This window comes from Schistocerca cancellata, chromosome 3, assembly GCF_023864275.1.
Source record: "Schistocerca cancellata isolate TAMUIC-IGC-003103 chromosome 3, iqSchCanc2.1, whole genome shotgun sequence".
Lineage (NCBI taxonomy): Eukaryota > Metazoa > Arthropoda > Insecta > Orthoptera > Acrididae > Schistocerca > Schistocerca cancellata.
In genome coordinates, this window is record NC_064628.1 from 672,069,600 (window position 1) to 672,086,019 (window position 16,420).

Consider the following 16,420-nt stretch of genomic DNA (forward strand, 5'->3'; position numbering starts at 1 on the left):
CTACTAACTCAGTCTATACTGGAGAGAAATACACAAGTTGGATGACATGTCAGCAGAAAAGAAGCGCCACACTCCCTTAGTTATGCAGAAGCTGAGACAAACAGAGAGAGTGACAGAGGGATAGCGGGCAGGGGAAGAGGGAGAGGGCGGATTCTTCATATTACGGACACACTGTACATCTGTAATTTAGCTGAGTACCAATCTTCTATGTATATGTACCAGTCAGCGAGACTAGACTGCTGTATTCATATATGGGATAAACTATTGCAGGAGCTGCTGATCCGAGTTTCAGTGTATCTGTTCACCAACTTTTTCCAGAAGATTCCTGCACAATAATGTTCTGTTATCTAACTTTTGGATGACATGTTACTTAAATGGGCAGTGGGGGACTAAAAAGAATAAATTAAAGAAATTTGAGAACCTTTCTATGACAAAATGTACACTGACATTAATAGTTGAACACAACTATGATCTTATACTGGAATTACATTTTACTGTGGGCAGTTGATGCTGTTGTTAGGTCACAGCAGTCTTTAGGTTTGGACTGAATCCTGCCTATTCTACTGATGTAAATGTTAGGACCTGCTAAGATGTAAATGACTTTCAGATGGTTAGTCACCAGTGAAAGTCAAGGGCCTGGAATTAAAATCTGATCTGGCAAAAACTGTTACTTGATTCAGGATGTTCATTATTAATGTTCAATAATTACTTTCAAAATCTTAATAACCTTTTTGTTTACCATAACTACTGAGATATTTCTGCAAATTTCAACTGAAAAATGGAATTTGTGTCATAAGTTAAAAGAGAAGAATAATAAATGTGAATTCTAGTACAAAATTTAAATGAGTTAAAGGATTTCCTTTGAGTTTTTTTAAAACACAGGTAAAACCTGATAAGCAAAAAAAAAGATGTAGGCTGAATATTTACCACAGGTAAATCATGATAAACAAGAAAGCAAGAAAAAAACAGATATGGGCTGAATATTTAACAGATGGCCGATGTGCCAAAAACAGGAGAATGACAGACAATTCATTAACTGAAGGAAGAATACAAAGCTGTGCCATGAGACAAAGTATAAAATTCATTCTTCATGTTAAACTAATTTCAATATAAACTTTTCAGACAATAATTTAAACTGTTCCCTTTTTATGCCTTCCTTTCACTTATTTATTTTACTTTATAACCCTTTAATGTTATATGATTTTTCTCTTAGTTACTGCATTACACTGAGTATTTAATTTTACACACAGTGCATAAAATGTAGATTAGTCATGGCCAGTCTTCTTAAAAGAAGGAAAAATTGTTCCACAATACAGATACTAGTGGGGAAAAAAATAGTTATATTCATTTTATTGGTAAATTTCTGCAGTTACTTTGTCAATTGCTTCAGAAAGTAAGCCAGCAAATAAATAACACGTAATTATACATTTATTTTTCTATTACTTTATGAGAGCGCTGTTCATTATATTTCACATTATACTTACATTCCATTTTGCTACAACAGCAACAGAAACAAGCGTCACACCAGAACAACCTCACGAAGATAAATCAACACAAAACACTTTCAGCTTTCTTTGCAACTACACATGTCAAAAGCAGATAAACTACTGTTGGTACCTTGTTAACATGGGAGTCAAACAGATAAATCTCAAATGATAAGAGCTTTCTTAATGCACCTCTCACAAACTGATAACTACTCAAGTGTCACTTGGCTTAAGATAATGTCAGTCTGGATCATAACAGCCTGCTTTGATTTATGCCATTCCTAATGTCTTTGTTGTATGTTTTCCTCAGCTACTTACAAAAAATGACTGGTAGAAATGTCTACACACAATATACTTACTTGGTCCCCAGGAAAAGGCTTGATGTTATACATAAAGAAATAACCAAAACTCCGCTAATGAGGATATACATATAAATTTTAGTTGACCAGCAAACATTTCACAAAGATACCACAATAAATACAATACCATCATTGATGTTCAATATGCCTAATAAAATTTTCACGAAAATAGTCCCCTTTTCTCAAAACAAATTTCACCATTACAATAGAAATGCAGACCTATGTTTCTGCACTATCAGCTGTTGATTTGTGGTGGCCAGTCCACCATTATATCCTATAAAAAGAAAGAAAATACCATTTAATGTCATTAATAAAATTTCAGCAGACACAAGGTTTTTTTTTTTTTTTTTTTTTTTTTTTTTTTTTTTTTTTTTTTTTTTTTTTTTTTTTTTTTTTGCTATGAACATCTAATACAAAAGTTTTTAAACATTTATATTCACCCATACAACTGACAGGCGCACGTGCGCACGCAACACACACACACACACACACACCTGCCTATGCCTTGACATTGTCCCAGATCAACATACAACGCCAGGATTGCATTTTGGCAGATGGTCTAGGACAGGGTGGGGGTTTTGTCGGGTGGAGGGTGAGAGAGTTGAGAGAAAGGAAGAAGAGCTAAAGTGGGTAGCTAGTGGCTCAGAGGGCAGCACCAGGTTTGGTGGCCAGGAATGCGGGAGGGAGGGGTGACAAGTGCCCGCGCTACGCATGTGGTGCAAGGGTGCCCGAGCCAGGCAGTGGGGTGCAGAGCATGACGATGATGATGTGGATTGGGAGGGGTGAGCAGGCAGAGGAAGGGGAAACTCTTGGGTGGAGTAAATTTACAGTTTGAATTGGACACTTGTATCAGCCTCTATCGAGATCAGATGATGGTAACCCTGTTTTACCAAAACCGGTCATTGTAAATAAAGGATTTACAAATGTGATTTTCTGAGTTGTCTTCCTTGAAGCTGAATATTTACAGAATGCTCCTATTTATTTTCCCTCCCTCAATATGCCAACATTGATTGATTTGCCTTGGAATTTGATTTCTGTTGTTTTCTCAGACTGGTTAGATGATGCTATGTTCATAGTTCCTAATGCAGTTGATTGCATTTTTGCAAACAAGATGGAATCCTCAGTTCAGTTAAAAAGAAGAAAACACATGGTGTTCTTGTAGTTCTTACTAATTATCTTTTTTGATAATGGTAATTACTGTTTGAAATCTTTCTGTGATTTATTTAGTAATATTGTGTTTAACAATGTTTTATCTACCAATTTATGTTAATTGTGATGTACTGGAAGGCCAAGATGTCTTTAGAATTTTTAAAGCAAGATTATATTGTTAGCCTGGGAATTGGTAGTTTTGGTCCCCTCTGCAAATTCTTTTGGCTCAGTATATGGAAGCCATCCTACTATACCCCAATTGGGGAGGTGCCTGATGGGGAACCAACTACTACACGTAGGCCTCCATCTTCTAAAAGTAAAGGAACTTTCGTGTTCCAAGTTTCATGAGTTCTATTATCTTCAAAATATAAACATTGGAATTGTTTCTACAAAATTCCATATTTACATACAAAGACACAGTTAAAGATACAGTAAATCAGCCTGTTAAATTACAAACTTCACAAAATTAGCTGAATAATGAGTTATTTATTTAGTTCCCTATCACAGTTGTACATATATTCCTTAATGGAGACTATTTTAGAACTATTCATTGTTGAACCACTCTGCATCCCAAAAAGTACATCGTCAATGAAAAATATGAACGTGCCTCTTTATCATGTGGTTGTAATATAATTCCAGTGTAATATATAAAATCTTTGTTCTGTCTTTATGGTACACATTTCAACAGTCTGTCCTTGGCACAACTGGCTTCCTAACAGTAGGTCAACTTAGCAAACGTGGTTGAGTGTACTTGACAGGCACCATCAGTGTTCAATATGTGTTCATGTATCGGTGTGACTCTGCTATTTCAAATAGTACTTCTCAGTTAAATACTTGCTACCTATTACGAAGGCAATAATCTCAAACCAAACCCTAGTAAATCTCAAGTATCCGCCTTCCATCTTAGGAACAAACAATCCAAACGGAAACTCCGAGTCATGTGGCAAGGGGAAGAGCTGAAACATACAAACAGCCCAAAATACTTGGGAGTAACATTGGACAGAGCGCTTACTTTTAAGCAGCACTGTCACAACACTAAAAAAAAAACGTCTGTGTCAGGAACAACATACTGCGAAAGCTAACAGGTTTATCGTGGGGAGCTCAACCACATGTTTTGCGCACCACGGGTCTGGTGCTGAGTATCTCAGCAGCAGAATATGCGGCGCCAGTTTGGAGGAACTCTGCTCACACTAAGCAAGTTGACGTCGCCGTAAACGAAACTGTACGTATTGCCACAGGATGCCTCAAACCAACTCCCACAGACAAAATTTATCCCATCATAGGCATAGCACCACCCACTATTCGCAGACAAGTAGTCGCCGAGATCGAAAGATCAAAACAAAAGAATGTTCCTCGACACCCGATGCATATGCACCAAAAACGCCAGCAAAAACAACACATTTTGTATAGCACTCTGATGTGCAGCAGTAAGTACATTGCATATTTTTGTATTACAAAAGTATAAATATGAATTGCACCAATTACAGCATGGTAACTTTGAAAGCACCGAAACTGAGATTGCGACACCCTTTTGCCAGCCAATCATAGCTTATGTTATGCGATTCAGCAGCCAATGACAGCAGATATTCAGAACGTAGGACTTGTAACGTAGTTTGCCACTAGCAACATCACTGTTAGTGTGAACACACAAGTTAATGGTTTAAATTAATATACATTTAGTATAGCTACAAGACAAGCCAAGTTTTTAACTACAATACTGGATGTCTGAAGGTGTGGTTACGCAGGATCCTAATAGAACAGCTTAAATTGCAGCAGCTGAATACTTCTTGACAAGCACAATTATAAATTTCACTGCTGTGCACTGAACATTTTGTATATTATCTGGCTGAATAAATGTTCTGACAATCACTTCATCTTTTCCACAGAAAAGTCAAGTATGTGTGGAATTGCTCAAGGATTCACCTCACTTTTTTTAAGGATAATTATAATTTTTGCCATCGCTGTCACATAATTTTTAATCTACGAAAGAACCAAAATAAACATGAAAACTAACCTTCAAGCTTGGTCTTTTTTTAGCATGTTACCCTTTAAGATATATCAGACACAAATATACCAATAAATTTTAAATAATGGCATAAATGGCTGGCCTTCTGGGTGCAAAATTTTTCTCAGCGGCTGGTCCTCACAGTGTTATCTTTTGAATGAGAGTCAAATACTCTGTCATTTAAGAAACTAATTGCACATTCTCACTCATAACATAATTCGTCTTTCGTAAAAAGGAAATTTACTTTGAAAGTAATGCTTCTCAAACGACTAATCTCAATACTTTTCCTGCGACTTGTTATAAATGTCAACAGTTGTGACATCACGCTCATCAAAAGCAGTTTATTGTTACAAAGTATTTCACAGGCTTCATCCTAAAGCCTTTCACATATTTTGCTGTCGGCAGTGGCTTGTGTGTGCAGGTTGTTTTATTGTAAATGGCACATTTTCTCTGCGACTATAATTTTATTTTGTTGTTTTTCTCTCATTTATGTTATCTTGCTGCAGTATTTTTCGGCAGTAGTGTGACAAAGTAAAATTTTTTGTTGGAGTATCTGATCTTACCAGTCAAAATTGCAAAAATTTACCTGTAAATGAAATCAATAAAAAATTCCCAGAATTCTAAAAAATGCTCGTGTTTTTCTCAGATCAAAAAATTCCCAGATTTTTCCCAGATTTCCTGAGGCATACACATCCTGGAGGTGAAATAATTTAATATAGCACCCAGCTGATGGCCGTAAATAGAGATGGGCAAAACTGTTCTTTTCAGAGATCAGATCACAAGTGGTCACTCACTGCAATGAACTAATTCTTTTTCATGATTCAGCACTCACTATTCACTCACAGAAATAAGTAAAAGGAAGATGCATTGCCTTTTCAACTCAGGTCACTAATCCTCTATTTTTATCTGATTTTGTCCTATTTTGAAAGAACATATAAAAAGGAGTAATAATTGTTCTGGTGTAACCAGAAGCACCTGAAGGAAGGTGAAGAATGCAAGAGAAGACAAGGCAGTGGAACATCGGCGGCCAATGGTGTGCTGATTAGGACTGCACCATGACAGAAGTGGCCTCTACAAGAGGGGAATAAAAGCAGCACTCCTGCCAGCCTCGGCTGCTCAGTATTTGCTCAGCATCAGCTCAGTACTGGGACAGTATTCGCAGAGTATTATTGCGGGCTAGAAGAGAGCTACAATAGAAGTTATTAGTGATTCACAAACTGTGTGTCAAACTAGCATAAACATTATATATAGCAGAAGGCTGGGATTTATGTTGCATGTCGCTCATCGCTTGCAACACTATTGTTATTTCAAAGTTAAGTATTGTCAATCTGTTTTATTGAAATAAAACTACTAAAGTTATTTGCTTGAATTGTTGTATAGCATTCCGAGAAAGCAGCATCCGTCAGGCACGCTATATGAAACGAGTGGGCAAGTCCCCACATTTGGTAACGAGTATCCTCCAAACCCAGTGCCCAATGGCCACGAACTTTTCGTTTATATAGTGCTGGCACCTTAATTCTCTCTTGTCTTTACTTTGCAGGGGTGCTTAATTGCTTTAAAAGTTTCTTGTCATTTTTTCTAACCAGTATTTTCAGGTGGGCATTGCAGAAATTTTCTTTTCTTGTCCTTATTTTACTTACTTGCCTTATCTGTTTTTGCATTTGTCACTTACAACATGCTGACACCACCTGTCTCTCCCCATGCTGAGACACCACAGATGCAAGCGTTAGATGCAACACAGCTAATGCAGATGTTTCAGTTCCAGACACAGTAGATTTCTGCATTACTCAACACGGAGCAACAGCTACTGGCCAATGCTGCACGCCTGCTGGGACAAGCACCGCCTACTACAGCTTCTATACCACCTTTTAGACAATTTCTTGAACAAGAAGAGGAATGGCATGAGTGGTTGTCCCAGTTTGAAGCCCATACCCTCGCCCAGCAAAATGTACTGGCTACTGTGAAACTTCCATATCTATTACCCACCATAGGAAGTGCGCTGTTCAGATTAATTCAAAAACTCTGAGTGAACTGTCTTATGAGTAAGTAATCGCTTCATTAACTAACTATTACAACCAACAAGTGAATATGGTAGCAGCTAGGAATCAATTCTTTAATTGCAAAATATGGTCAGAACAAACTTATCACGAGTGGGTAACAGATTTTCAGGGTCTGACAAGGAAATGCAAATTCAAATGTGCTTGCACTGCTTTATATTCAGATGTTAAGTTCATGATGTGATTGTGTACAGTGTGCCCAGTGTCAAACTCAGAGAACAGATTTTGAAACAGTCTGATCCATCATTTCAGCAGGTAGTGCAAATACTAGATCAGTATGATCCCAATAATGCAAGAGTAGGTTTAATAATGAATAAAAAAATAGGAGTGCGGGTAAGCTACTACAAACAGCATGGTGAACGCATTATTGTGGGCAAGATAGACACAAAGCCCACGCCTACTACAGTAGTACAAGTTTATATGCAAACTAGCTCTGCAGAAGACGAAGAAATTGATGAAATGTATGATGAGATAAAAGAAATTATTCAAGTAAAGGGAGACGAAAATTTAATAGCCATGGGTGACTGGAATTCGACAGTAGAAAAAGGGATAGAAGGAAATGTAGTAGGTGAATATGGACTGGGGGGGAGGAATGAAAGAGGAAGCTGCCTGGTAGAATTTTGCACAGAGCATGGCTTAATCATAGCTAACACTTGGTTCAAGAATCATGAAAGAAGATTGTATACATGGAAGAATCCTGGAGATGCTAGAAGGTATCAGACAGATTACATAATGGTATGACTGAGATTTAGGAACCAGGTTTTAAATTGTAAGACATTTCCAGGGGCAGATGCGGTCACTGACCACAATCTATTGGTTATGAACTGTAGATTAAAACTGAAGAAACTGCAAAAAGGTGGGAATTTAAGGAGATGGGGCCAGGATAAACTGACTAAACCAGAGGTTGTACAGAGTTTCAAGGAGAGCATAAGGGAAAAATTGACAGGAATGGGGGAAAGAAATACAGTAGAAGATGAATGGGTAACTTTGAGGGATGAAGTAGTGAAGGCAGCAGAGGATCAAGTAGGTAAAAAGATAAGGGCTAGAAGAAATCCTCGGATAACAGAACAGATACTGAATTTAATTGATGAAAGGAGAAAATATAAAAATGCAGTGAAATGGAATACAAACGTTGCAAAAATGATATCGACAGGAAGTGCAAAATTGCTAAGCAGGGATGGCTAGAGGACAAATGTGAGGATGCAGAGGCTTATCTCACGAGGGTTAAGGCAGATACTGCCTACAGGAAACTTAAAGAGACCTTTGGAAAAAAGAGAATCACTTGTGTGAATATCAAGAGCTCAGATGGAAACCAAGTTCTAAACAAAGAAGGGAAAGCAGAAAGGTGGAAGGAGTATATAGAGGGTCTATACAAGGGCGATATACTTGAGGACAATTGTATGGAAATGTAAGAGGATGTAGATGAAGATGAAATGGGAGATATGATACTGCGTGAAGAGTTTGACAGAGCACTGAAAGACCTGAGTCAAAACATGGCCCTGGGAGTAAACAACATTCCATTAGAACTACTGACAGCCTTGGGAGAGCCAGTCCTGACAAAACTCTACCATCTAGTGAGCAAGACGTATGAGACAGGTGAAATACCCTCAGACTTCTAGAAGAATATAATAATTCCAATCCCAAAGAAAGCAGGTGTTGACAGATGTGAAAATTACTGAACTATCAGTTTAATAAGCCACGACTGCAAAATACTAAAATGAATTCTTTACAGACGAATGGAAAAACTGGTAGAATCCGACCTCAGGGAAGATCAGTTTGGCTTCCCTAGAAATATTGGAACACATGAGGCAATACTGACCCTATGACTTATCTTAGAAAATAGATCAAGGAAAGGAAAACCTATGTTTCTAGCATTTGTAGACTTAGAGAAAACTTTTGACAATGTTGACTGGAATACTCTCTTTCAAATTCTGAAGGTGGCAAGGGTAAAATACAGGGAGCGAAAATCTATTTACAATTTGTACAAAAACCAGAAGGCAGTTATAAGATTTGATGGACATGAAAGGGAAGCAGTGGTTGCAAAGGGAGTGATACAGGGTTGTAGCCTCTCCCCAATGTTATTCAATCTGTATATTGAGCAAGCAGTGAAAGAAACAAAAGAAAAATTCGGAGCAGGTATTAAAATCGATGGGGAAGAAGTAAAAACTTTGAGGTTCACCGATGTCATTGTAATTCTGTGAGAGACAGCAAAGGACCTGTAAGAGCAGTTAAATGGAATGGACAGTGTTTTGAAAGGAGGATATAAGATTAACATGAACAAAAGCAAAACGAGGATAATGGAATGTAGTCGAATAAGTCGGGTGATGCAGAGGGAATTAGATTAGGAAATGAGACACTTAAAGTAGTAAAGGAGTTTTGCTATTTGGGGAGCAAAATAACTGATGATGGTCAAAGTAGAGAGGATATAAAATGTAGACTGGCAATGGCAAGAAAAGTGTTTCTGAAGAAGAGAAATTTGTTAACATGAAGTATAGATTTAAATGTCCAGAAGTAGTTTCTGAAAGTATTTGTATGGAGTGTAGCCATGAATGGAAGTGAAACCTGGACGATAAATAGTTTGGACAAGAAGAGAATAGAAGCTTTCAAAATGTGGTGCTACAGAAGAATGCTGAAGATTAGATGGGTAGATCACATAACCAATGAGGAGGTATTGGACAGAATTGGGGAGAAGAGGAGTTTGTGGCACAACTTGACAAGAAGAAGGGACCGGTTGGTGGGACATGTTCTGAGGCATCAAGGGATCACAAATTTAGCATTGGAGGGCAGTGTGGAGGGTAAAAATTGTAGAGGGAGACCAAGAGATGAATACACTAAGCAGATTCAGAAGGATGTAGGTTGCAGTAGGTTTTTGGAGTTGAAGAAGCTTGCACAGGATAGAGTAGCATGGAGAGCTGCATCAGACCAGTCTCAGGACTGAAGACCACAACAACAACAATGATCCCAGTGCCTTGTCGGCTCATACATTTGAGCAGCCAGCTATTTGCCAGGTTGGGTCTCTTGCTTGCAATCGTCCCATTCAGCCCTGGTGGCTTGCACTAGCCACAGAGAGTAAACAACCTTCCACGTCGCATAAGCAGTTCACTAAAGAGGCAAACAGAATAAAGTCTTGCCCTCGGTGTTATTCACGGCACAAACGCCAAGACTGTCCCTCCCGATGAGCTCAGTGTTACGCTTGTGGCAGGAAAGGACATGTGCAATCCCTATGTTTGCAACAGAACAAACTTAAGAATTCAGCCCACTCACAAAACTCTCACATAAGACCTATGTCATTAATACAGTATAGTCGAAGTCTGCAACAGGAGTTAGCAAATCTAGCAAGCATGCAAGCATGCAGTAATATTTAGTAATACACTAGTCAATTTATTTATTCATTTCATTATTTATTCATTTACTTTTTCGTGGGAAACGTGAAATTGCAGTTGGTCATGGGTGCGTCAGTTACACTGCTAAATCGTCGCACATATGAACTGTTAGGCCCCCAGACCTGTCTAAAACTAGCACACAACTGACAGCTTATAATGGACAAGACATACCCGTTCTCAAAAAATATGCTTTGCCTGCCATGTAATGTATACACGAACAGTGATTTTTACAGTGCTACAATCACGCGAGTGTGAGAACGTATTTGGGCTTGATTCTTTTGATTTGTTTGGGGTTAATATTCAGGACAATGTGTTGTCAGTGTCTGCATTCAATGCAAAAGACAGTGTAGCTAGCTTGCCAAATGAATTCTCGGAACTCTTTTCTGAAAATTTAGGCAAGGCTAACAATTTTATTGCACATATTATGCTGAAAGTCAATGCCCAGCCAAAATTTTGCCTGGCCAGAACTGTTCCCATTGCATTACGGGACAAAGTCATGGCTGAACTTAAAGAATTTTAAGATAATGGAGTTATCGTGGCCTTATCAGCTAGTCAATGGGCTTTCCAAACCTTCACGTCACATTTGCCTCTGTGTTGACTTTAAGTCTACAGTCAACCAACAAACTGTCATTGATATTTATCCATTGCCACGCCCACAGGATCCCATGGCCAAATTAGGCGCTGCATTCTACTTTTCAAAAATTGATTTGTGCAATGCGTTTCTTCAAATACCACTCCTCTCAAAAAGTGTGTGTAGTAAATAAATATTGAGCTTGTTTAAATATTTGCATTTGCCTTTTGGCAGTGCTTCCACACTCGCCATTTTCCAGTGCTATTTGGAACAGCTGACTGCGTAAATACCAAACTGTTCAAACTATTTGGTCAATATTGTCATAGCGGGTCGTACAACTGAAAAACATATTATGTGTTATCTGATGCAGGACTAAAGTGTAACCTGGACAAGTGTGATTTTTTTAAACCTGAGTTACAGTATCTTGGTCATGTCATACACAGTCAAGGTGTACATCCTCTTCGGTCGCATTTGTTGGGCGTACGAGACTTGCCAGTTCCTTGCAATACCACAGAACTGAAGCTAATTTTACTTAGTAGTGGATCACAGGCCTTTGCAGTCCTCGTTTCATCTGATGGAACCGGTTCTAGTACAAACTCCCAAAAATTGCAGAGATGGGCTTTGTTATTGTCTCACTGCCAGTATGAGATTGGGTACCATCCAGCTCAACATGGTAACGCGGACGCACTTTCACGTCTTCCGATTGTCCCTGACACAGACTTTGATACTTCTGCTTCATCTTGTTGCCACATCGATGCTCAGGATTCTGAATTGCTTCAATCATTTCCACTGAACTATAAGAAAATTGCACAGGCCATGGACACTGACTCTGATTTGAACAGTTTGCTTCAATATATTCGCACGTCTTGACCTCACTCAGTGAATATCACAAAAAACTCTGTAGTGTGGCGATACTTTGCGCATCCGCATAGCCTTGCTGTACAGAAAGATGTCATTCTTGTTCAAAATAAACAGTCGTATGTTGATCCCTAAAACTTTGCAAAAAGAAGTGTTTCAGTTACTTTACCAAGGACACTGGGGGATTCGTTCGAAACAGTTAGCATGTCGATACTGTACTTGGCAGGGTATGGATGCAGAAATAGAGCAGATCATGTCACAGTGTCACGCATGTGTGGAAAATCAGTCCACTCCACCACAAAAGTTCTTTGCTTGGCCTAAGTCACAACCATCTTGGCAACATGTGCACATAGACTTTGCCGGACCTTTTTGGAACACTTGCTGGTTGACTGTGGTAAACTCATATAGCTAGTTCCCTTTTGCTGTGTCCATGAACTTGAAAACATAAAGTAGCACAATTCAGGTGTTGTCATCAATTTTTTGCCTCGAAGGTTTACCTGAAGTAATATTGTCAGACAACGGACCTCAGTTCACGCCAAATGAATCAAACATTCTGTGAACGCGATGGCATAGCATCTAACTAGTGCACCATTCCATTCACAGTCAAGCAGTAAAGCAGAATATTTTGTCAGAACATTCAAACAGCAGATGGCCAAACTTCACTCCGCACACACCAGGGATCAAGCATTGCAACTGTTTCTTGCCTCATACTGTTCGCACCCATGAGATGGACCTTCACTGGCGGAATTGCTCCACGGCCACCACTGTCAGACACACTCCACCCTCCTCAGCATCCGGCACCAAAGGAAGACCCCAATTATCACTTCACACGACATGATATTGTCTTTTACAGTGATTTTGGCGGCAGCAGATGGTGGGTGCGAGGCGAGGTCGTCCGTCGACTTGGTGCTTGGATGTATCTTCTTTCAGGTCCAGAAGGTTTGCAGTGCTGTCACCAAAATCAACTTCGCCTCTGTCATGTTCACGATGATCTTTCAGTCTCTGTTCCCCCATATTCTTGGGTCCAAGACAGCGCAGTAACAGCAGCCGCCAGAGGGTGTCATAACGGCACTGCGCCCCCTTGGAGGTGGAGCCTTCACCTCCTCTCATCCTACCGATGGAGCTGGACCCACCCAAACCACAGCAGTCGCTGCCTTCTTCATAAGGTTCACAGCAGCAGGAGGTGGACATGTACCCTTCTGGTCGTTTTCCAGGGGACGTTTCCGCCAGAGTGCAGGCTGGATGGCAGGGTACAGCTGGGAGCTTGATGTCCCCTGCAGCTACAGCTTCCGGCCCGATGTTGTGCCCACACTCCTGCCTCCCCCGCTGTGATCACACTCCCTACACAATGACGGTCCATCACTTGGGGAGGGGGGGAGGGGGGGGGAGGAATGTTCTGGCGTAACCACAAGTGCCTGAACGAAGATGAAGAATGCAAGAGAAGACAAGGCAGTGAAACGTCAGCAGCAAATGGTGTGCTGATTAGGACTGCACCATGACAGGAGCGGCCTCTACCAGAGGAGAATATAAGTGCTGCTCCTGCCAGCCTCAGCTGCCCAGTAATCGCTCAGTATCGGCTCACTATTGGGACAGTATTTTCAGATATTAGTACGGCCTAGCAGAGAGTGCTATGGTATAAGTTGTTAGTGATTCACAAACTGTCTGTAAAACTTGCATGAACATTATATAGCAGAGGACTCAGATTTATGTTGCATGTCGCCCATCGCTTGCTACACCATTGTTATTTCAAAGTTAAGTATTGTCAATCTGCTTTACTGAAATAGAACTACTAATTTTATTTGCTTGAATTGTTGTAAAGCATTTTGAGAATGCAGCACCCCTTAGGCACCCATACGAGAAGAATGGGCAAGACCCCACAATAATTTTGTGGTATGTCCCTAGTAATTTTCAGATACAAAAGTTTTAAATTTTGTCTGCTGCAAAAATTATTAACATTACAACAAAATCCTAAATATTTTTTATCAAGTAGAAAAAATTTAAGAATAAAGACTGAATCCTGTTACATTTTAATACTTTTATTGAAAAAAACAACTTAAAAATAATACCAACTATAAATGAAATGTACCTGTAGTCATCATTTACAGTCATTATTAACATGTATTTTCCCACAAAGGAAAAATTAATCAGTCTTGTCAGTGCACATTTGTCTTGCTTTTGAAAATATTAGTTCACAGGCCACTGACGTTGCTGTGACACGTAACACTTTTAGAACCAGTTGATGCAGTGCTGGCCACAGCAATTTTCTTGTTTCCCATCAGTTTAAGGAATTGCTGTTTCTAGGCAAATATCTCTCCACTAAATATTTGTCCAGTCTGACAATTGCACACTTTCTGGGATGTGACTTGCTTGCAGCTGACTAATAGTTTCATTTCTCTCCTCCGAGATTGGAGAAGTCTCATGTGTCGCAGTGTTAACTGGTTGAAAAATGAGCTCTGTTTTTTCTTGTTGAACAGCCAACACTTTCATTTCTGCAATATCCTTCACGTAGCAGCCCTGGCATGTTTTGCCCTCTGAAAATCCTTGCCTTTGAATTGGGGTCCAGTAACGTTGCCTGACTAATCAGTTCATTGCAGGAGGTAACCCCAAATCACTCAGATAACCCTTTAAGCAAGTTATAAACCAATGACTCTATTTCTTGAGGATATTCTGTATTTTTGTCTTTAAAAGATTTTAGCTGCCATTCCATTAATCTTGGCAAGATTTTCATCTTTAAAAGTGAGACTGTTTGAGGACACTTCTTTGGTTACATCATCGAAAACTTTCAAAATCCTTAAAGACTGTTGCATTATCTCCCAGTCTGTACCTTTTTTAAGTTTAAGGTGATTGATTTTCCATGTAAAATAGCGAGGCAAAAAATTATGTGATCTTTATTTAAAGTAAATCTTGCAATATTTCGTAAGTAAGAGTTCCATCTAGTTGGGACATCTTATTTCAGTTTCAGTAGGTCTTTTTTTAAATTTTCTTGCATTTCAGCAACTTTGCTTAAAGCAAAGAGTCTCTTCTTGAGAAACATAACAACTCATTCGACCTCATCGGTGGTTTTCTGTATGGACTTCTGAACTGCGTGTTGCACAGTGTGATTTAAAGAATGTGCGAAGCATGGGGTATGTGGAAGTTTCAGAAGCATGGCAATTAATTTGAGTAGAGTAGTGATTTTAAAACTGATATTAAATTTGGGATAACAGACTTAACGCAGTTTGTGATGTTTTCTACAGTGTGTCTGTCTTAGAATTGTAAGCACTCTAAAAGTATGACTTTAGTTCACTCTTCTCATCTATGAAATGTGCAGTGAGTGGATAGAAACTAATGTTATTTACACTCACTCATGCATTGGAAGAAGGCAGATTGCCTTCGGGGTGTCAAATAATTTTTAAGTTTATAAAATAACTCATGATACAAACTGGACATTGGAGAGTTTGACAACTTTTTTGACTTGGTTAATTATAATTTGGGCAATGCACATTAAATTCTGTATCTTCAACTATAGAGAAAGGACAGTATCCTCTGTCAATCATTTTTAAAAGCTCTATATCTAATGCTTTACTTTTATTCAATGCGGACGGCTTTATAATACAGTAAAACTTTCTCAAATTGGCACGTATATAATTCGGAAATCTGCCCAAACCATAGAAGTATTTCAGTCCCGATGCATTCAGTGCACTTTTATTTGCAGATTTTGTGTATGAAGTGGAATGTGCCTAATGCAGAAACAGAAAGCAAATCTTAGAACAAACAATAATTCATACTATACTGCAGGAAAGAGCCTATACAGTACTACTGTATTACAGTTCATCAGTTATTCACGACTCTACAGGGACGTTACTTATAACACCTCTGTTAAGCGGCGCCAAACCGAGAAAAGAGGTTCAGTGCAGCGCGGTGCTGCTGGTGTGGACCTAAAACCACGCTGCTCTGTGAGATGACGAATAAGTTACACTCAGTGTCAGTACAGTACATCAAAGGAAACAGTTCGTTTGTCAGCACTCCGTTTGTCAGCTTTCTCATTTTCCTCATTATTGACATACAGTGCATACAGGAACATTGTTGCGCATCTACCCACACACTGATGAAATGTGCTTGCAGTGAAAGAGGTGGGTATTATTCCATTAAACAGTGGTTTAACCCAGCAAAGTCATTATTTTCTGCCAGTTTCAGTTGATTAGTACCATTTTATGACATACAGTAATATGATGTCGAACAAATGGTATGTGTCGTTAACACTTACCGAAAAGATTAATTTAATCGAGGCGAGTGAAAAAGACAAATTCTCTGTGCACAAAATTATGCTGCATTTCAAATGCGGTAAAACACAAATTTACGAGACTTTAAGAAATAATGATAAGATTCAGGATGAACGGATGAAAGGGAACAGGCAGATGAAAAGAAAGGCGAAGAAGACCGGAAATTAAGAAATTAACGAAACAGAGTGGGAATGCTTCGTAAGTGCGTGGGCAAAAAACTGATCTTTATCTCGACCCATGTTGTGGAGTGAGGCTCTGAAGGTCACTAAAGAGCTTGGATTACGGAGTTCAA

General features: G+C 39.1%; 2 protein-coding genes across 2 annotated transcripts in view; both read right to left on the reverse strand.

Moving 5' to 3' along the window:
- Positions 1–1,600, reverse strand: part of LOC126175642 (D-threo-3-hydroxyaspartate dehydratase-like) — a 160,069-nt gene extending 158,469 nt beyond the window's left edge. Inside the window, exon 1 of the mRNA XM_049922532.1 lies at positions 1,485–1,600. Coding sequence (XP_049778489.1) covers positions 1,485–1,491 — 7 coding nt within the window. The 5' untranslated portion in view covers positions 1,492–1,600. The remainder of the gene's footprint in view (positions 1–1,484) is intronic.
- The window catches only part of LOC126175641 (tRNA pseudouridine synthase Pus10), a 100,198-nt gene continuing 85,314 nt past the window's right edge, over positions 1,537–16,420 (reverse strand). Inside the window, exon 9 of the mRNA XM_049922531.1 lies at positions 1,537–2,117. Coding sequence (XP_049778488.1) covers positions 2,079–2,117 — 39 coding nt within the window. The 3' untranslated portion in view covers positions 1,537–2,078. The remainder of the gene's footprint in view (positions 2,118–16,420) is intronic.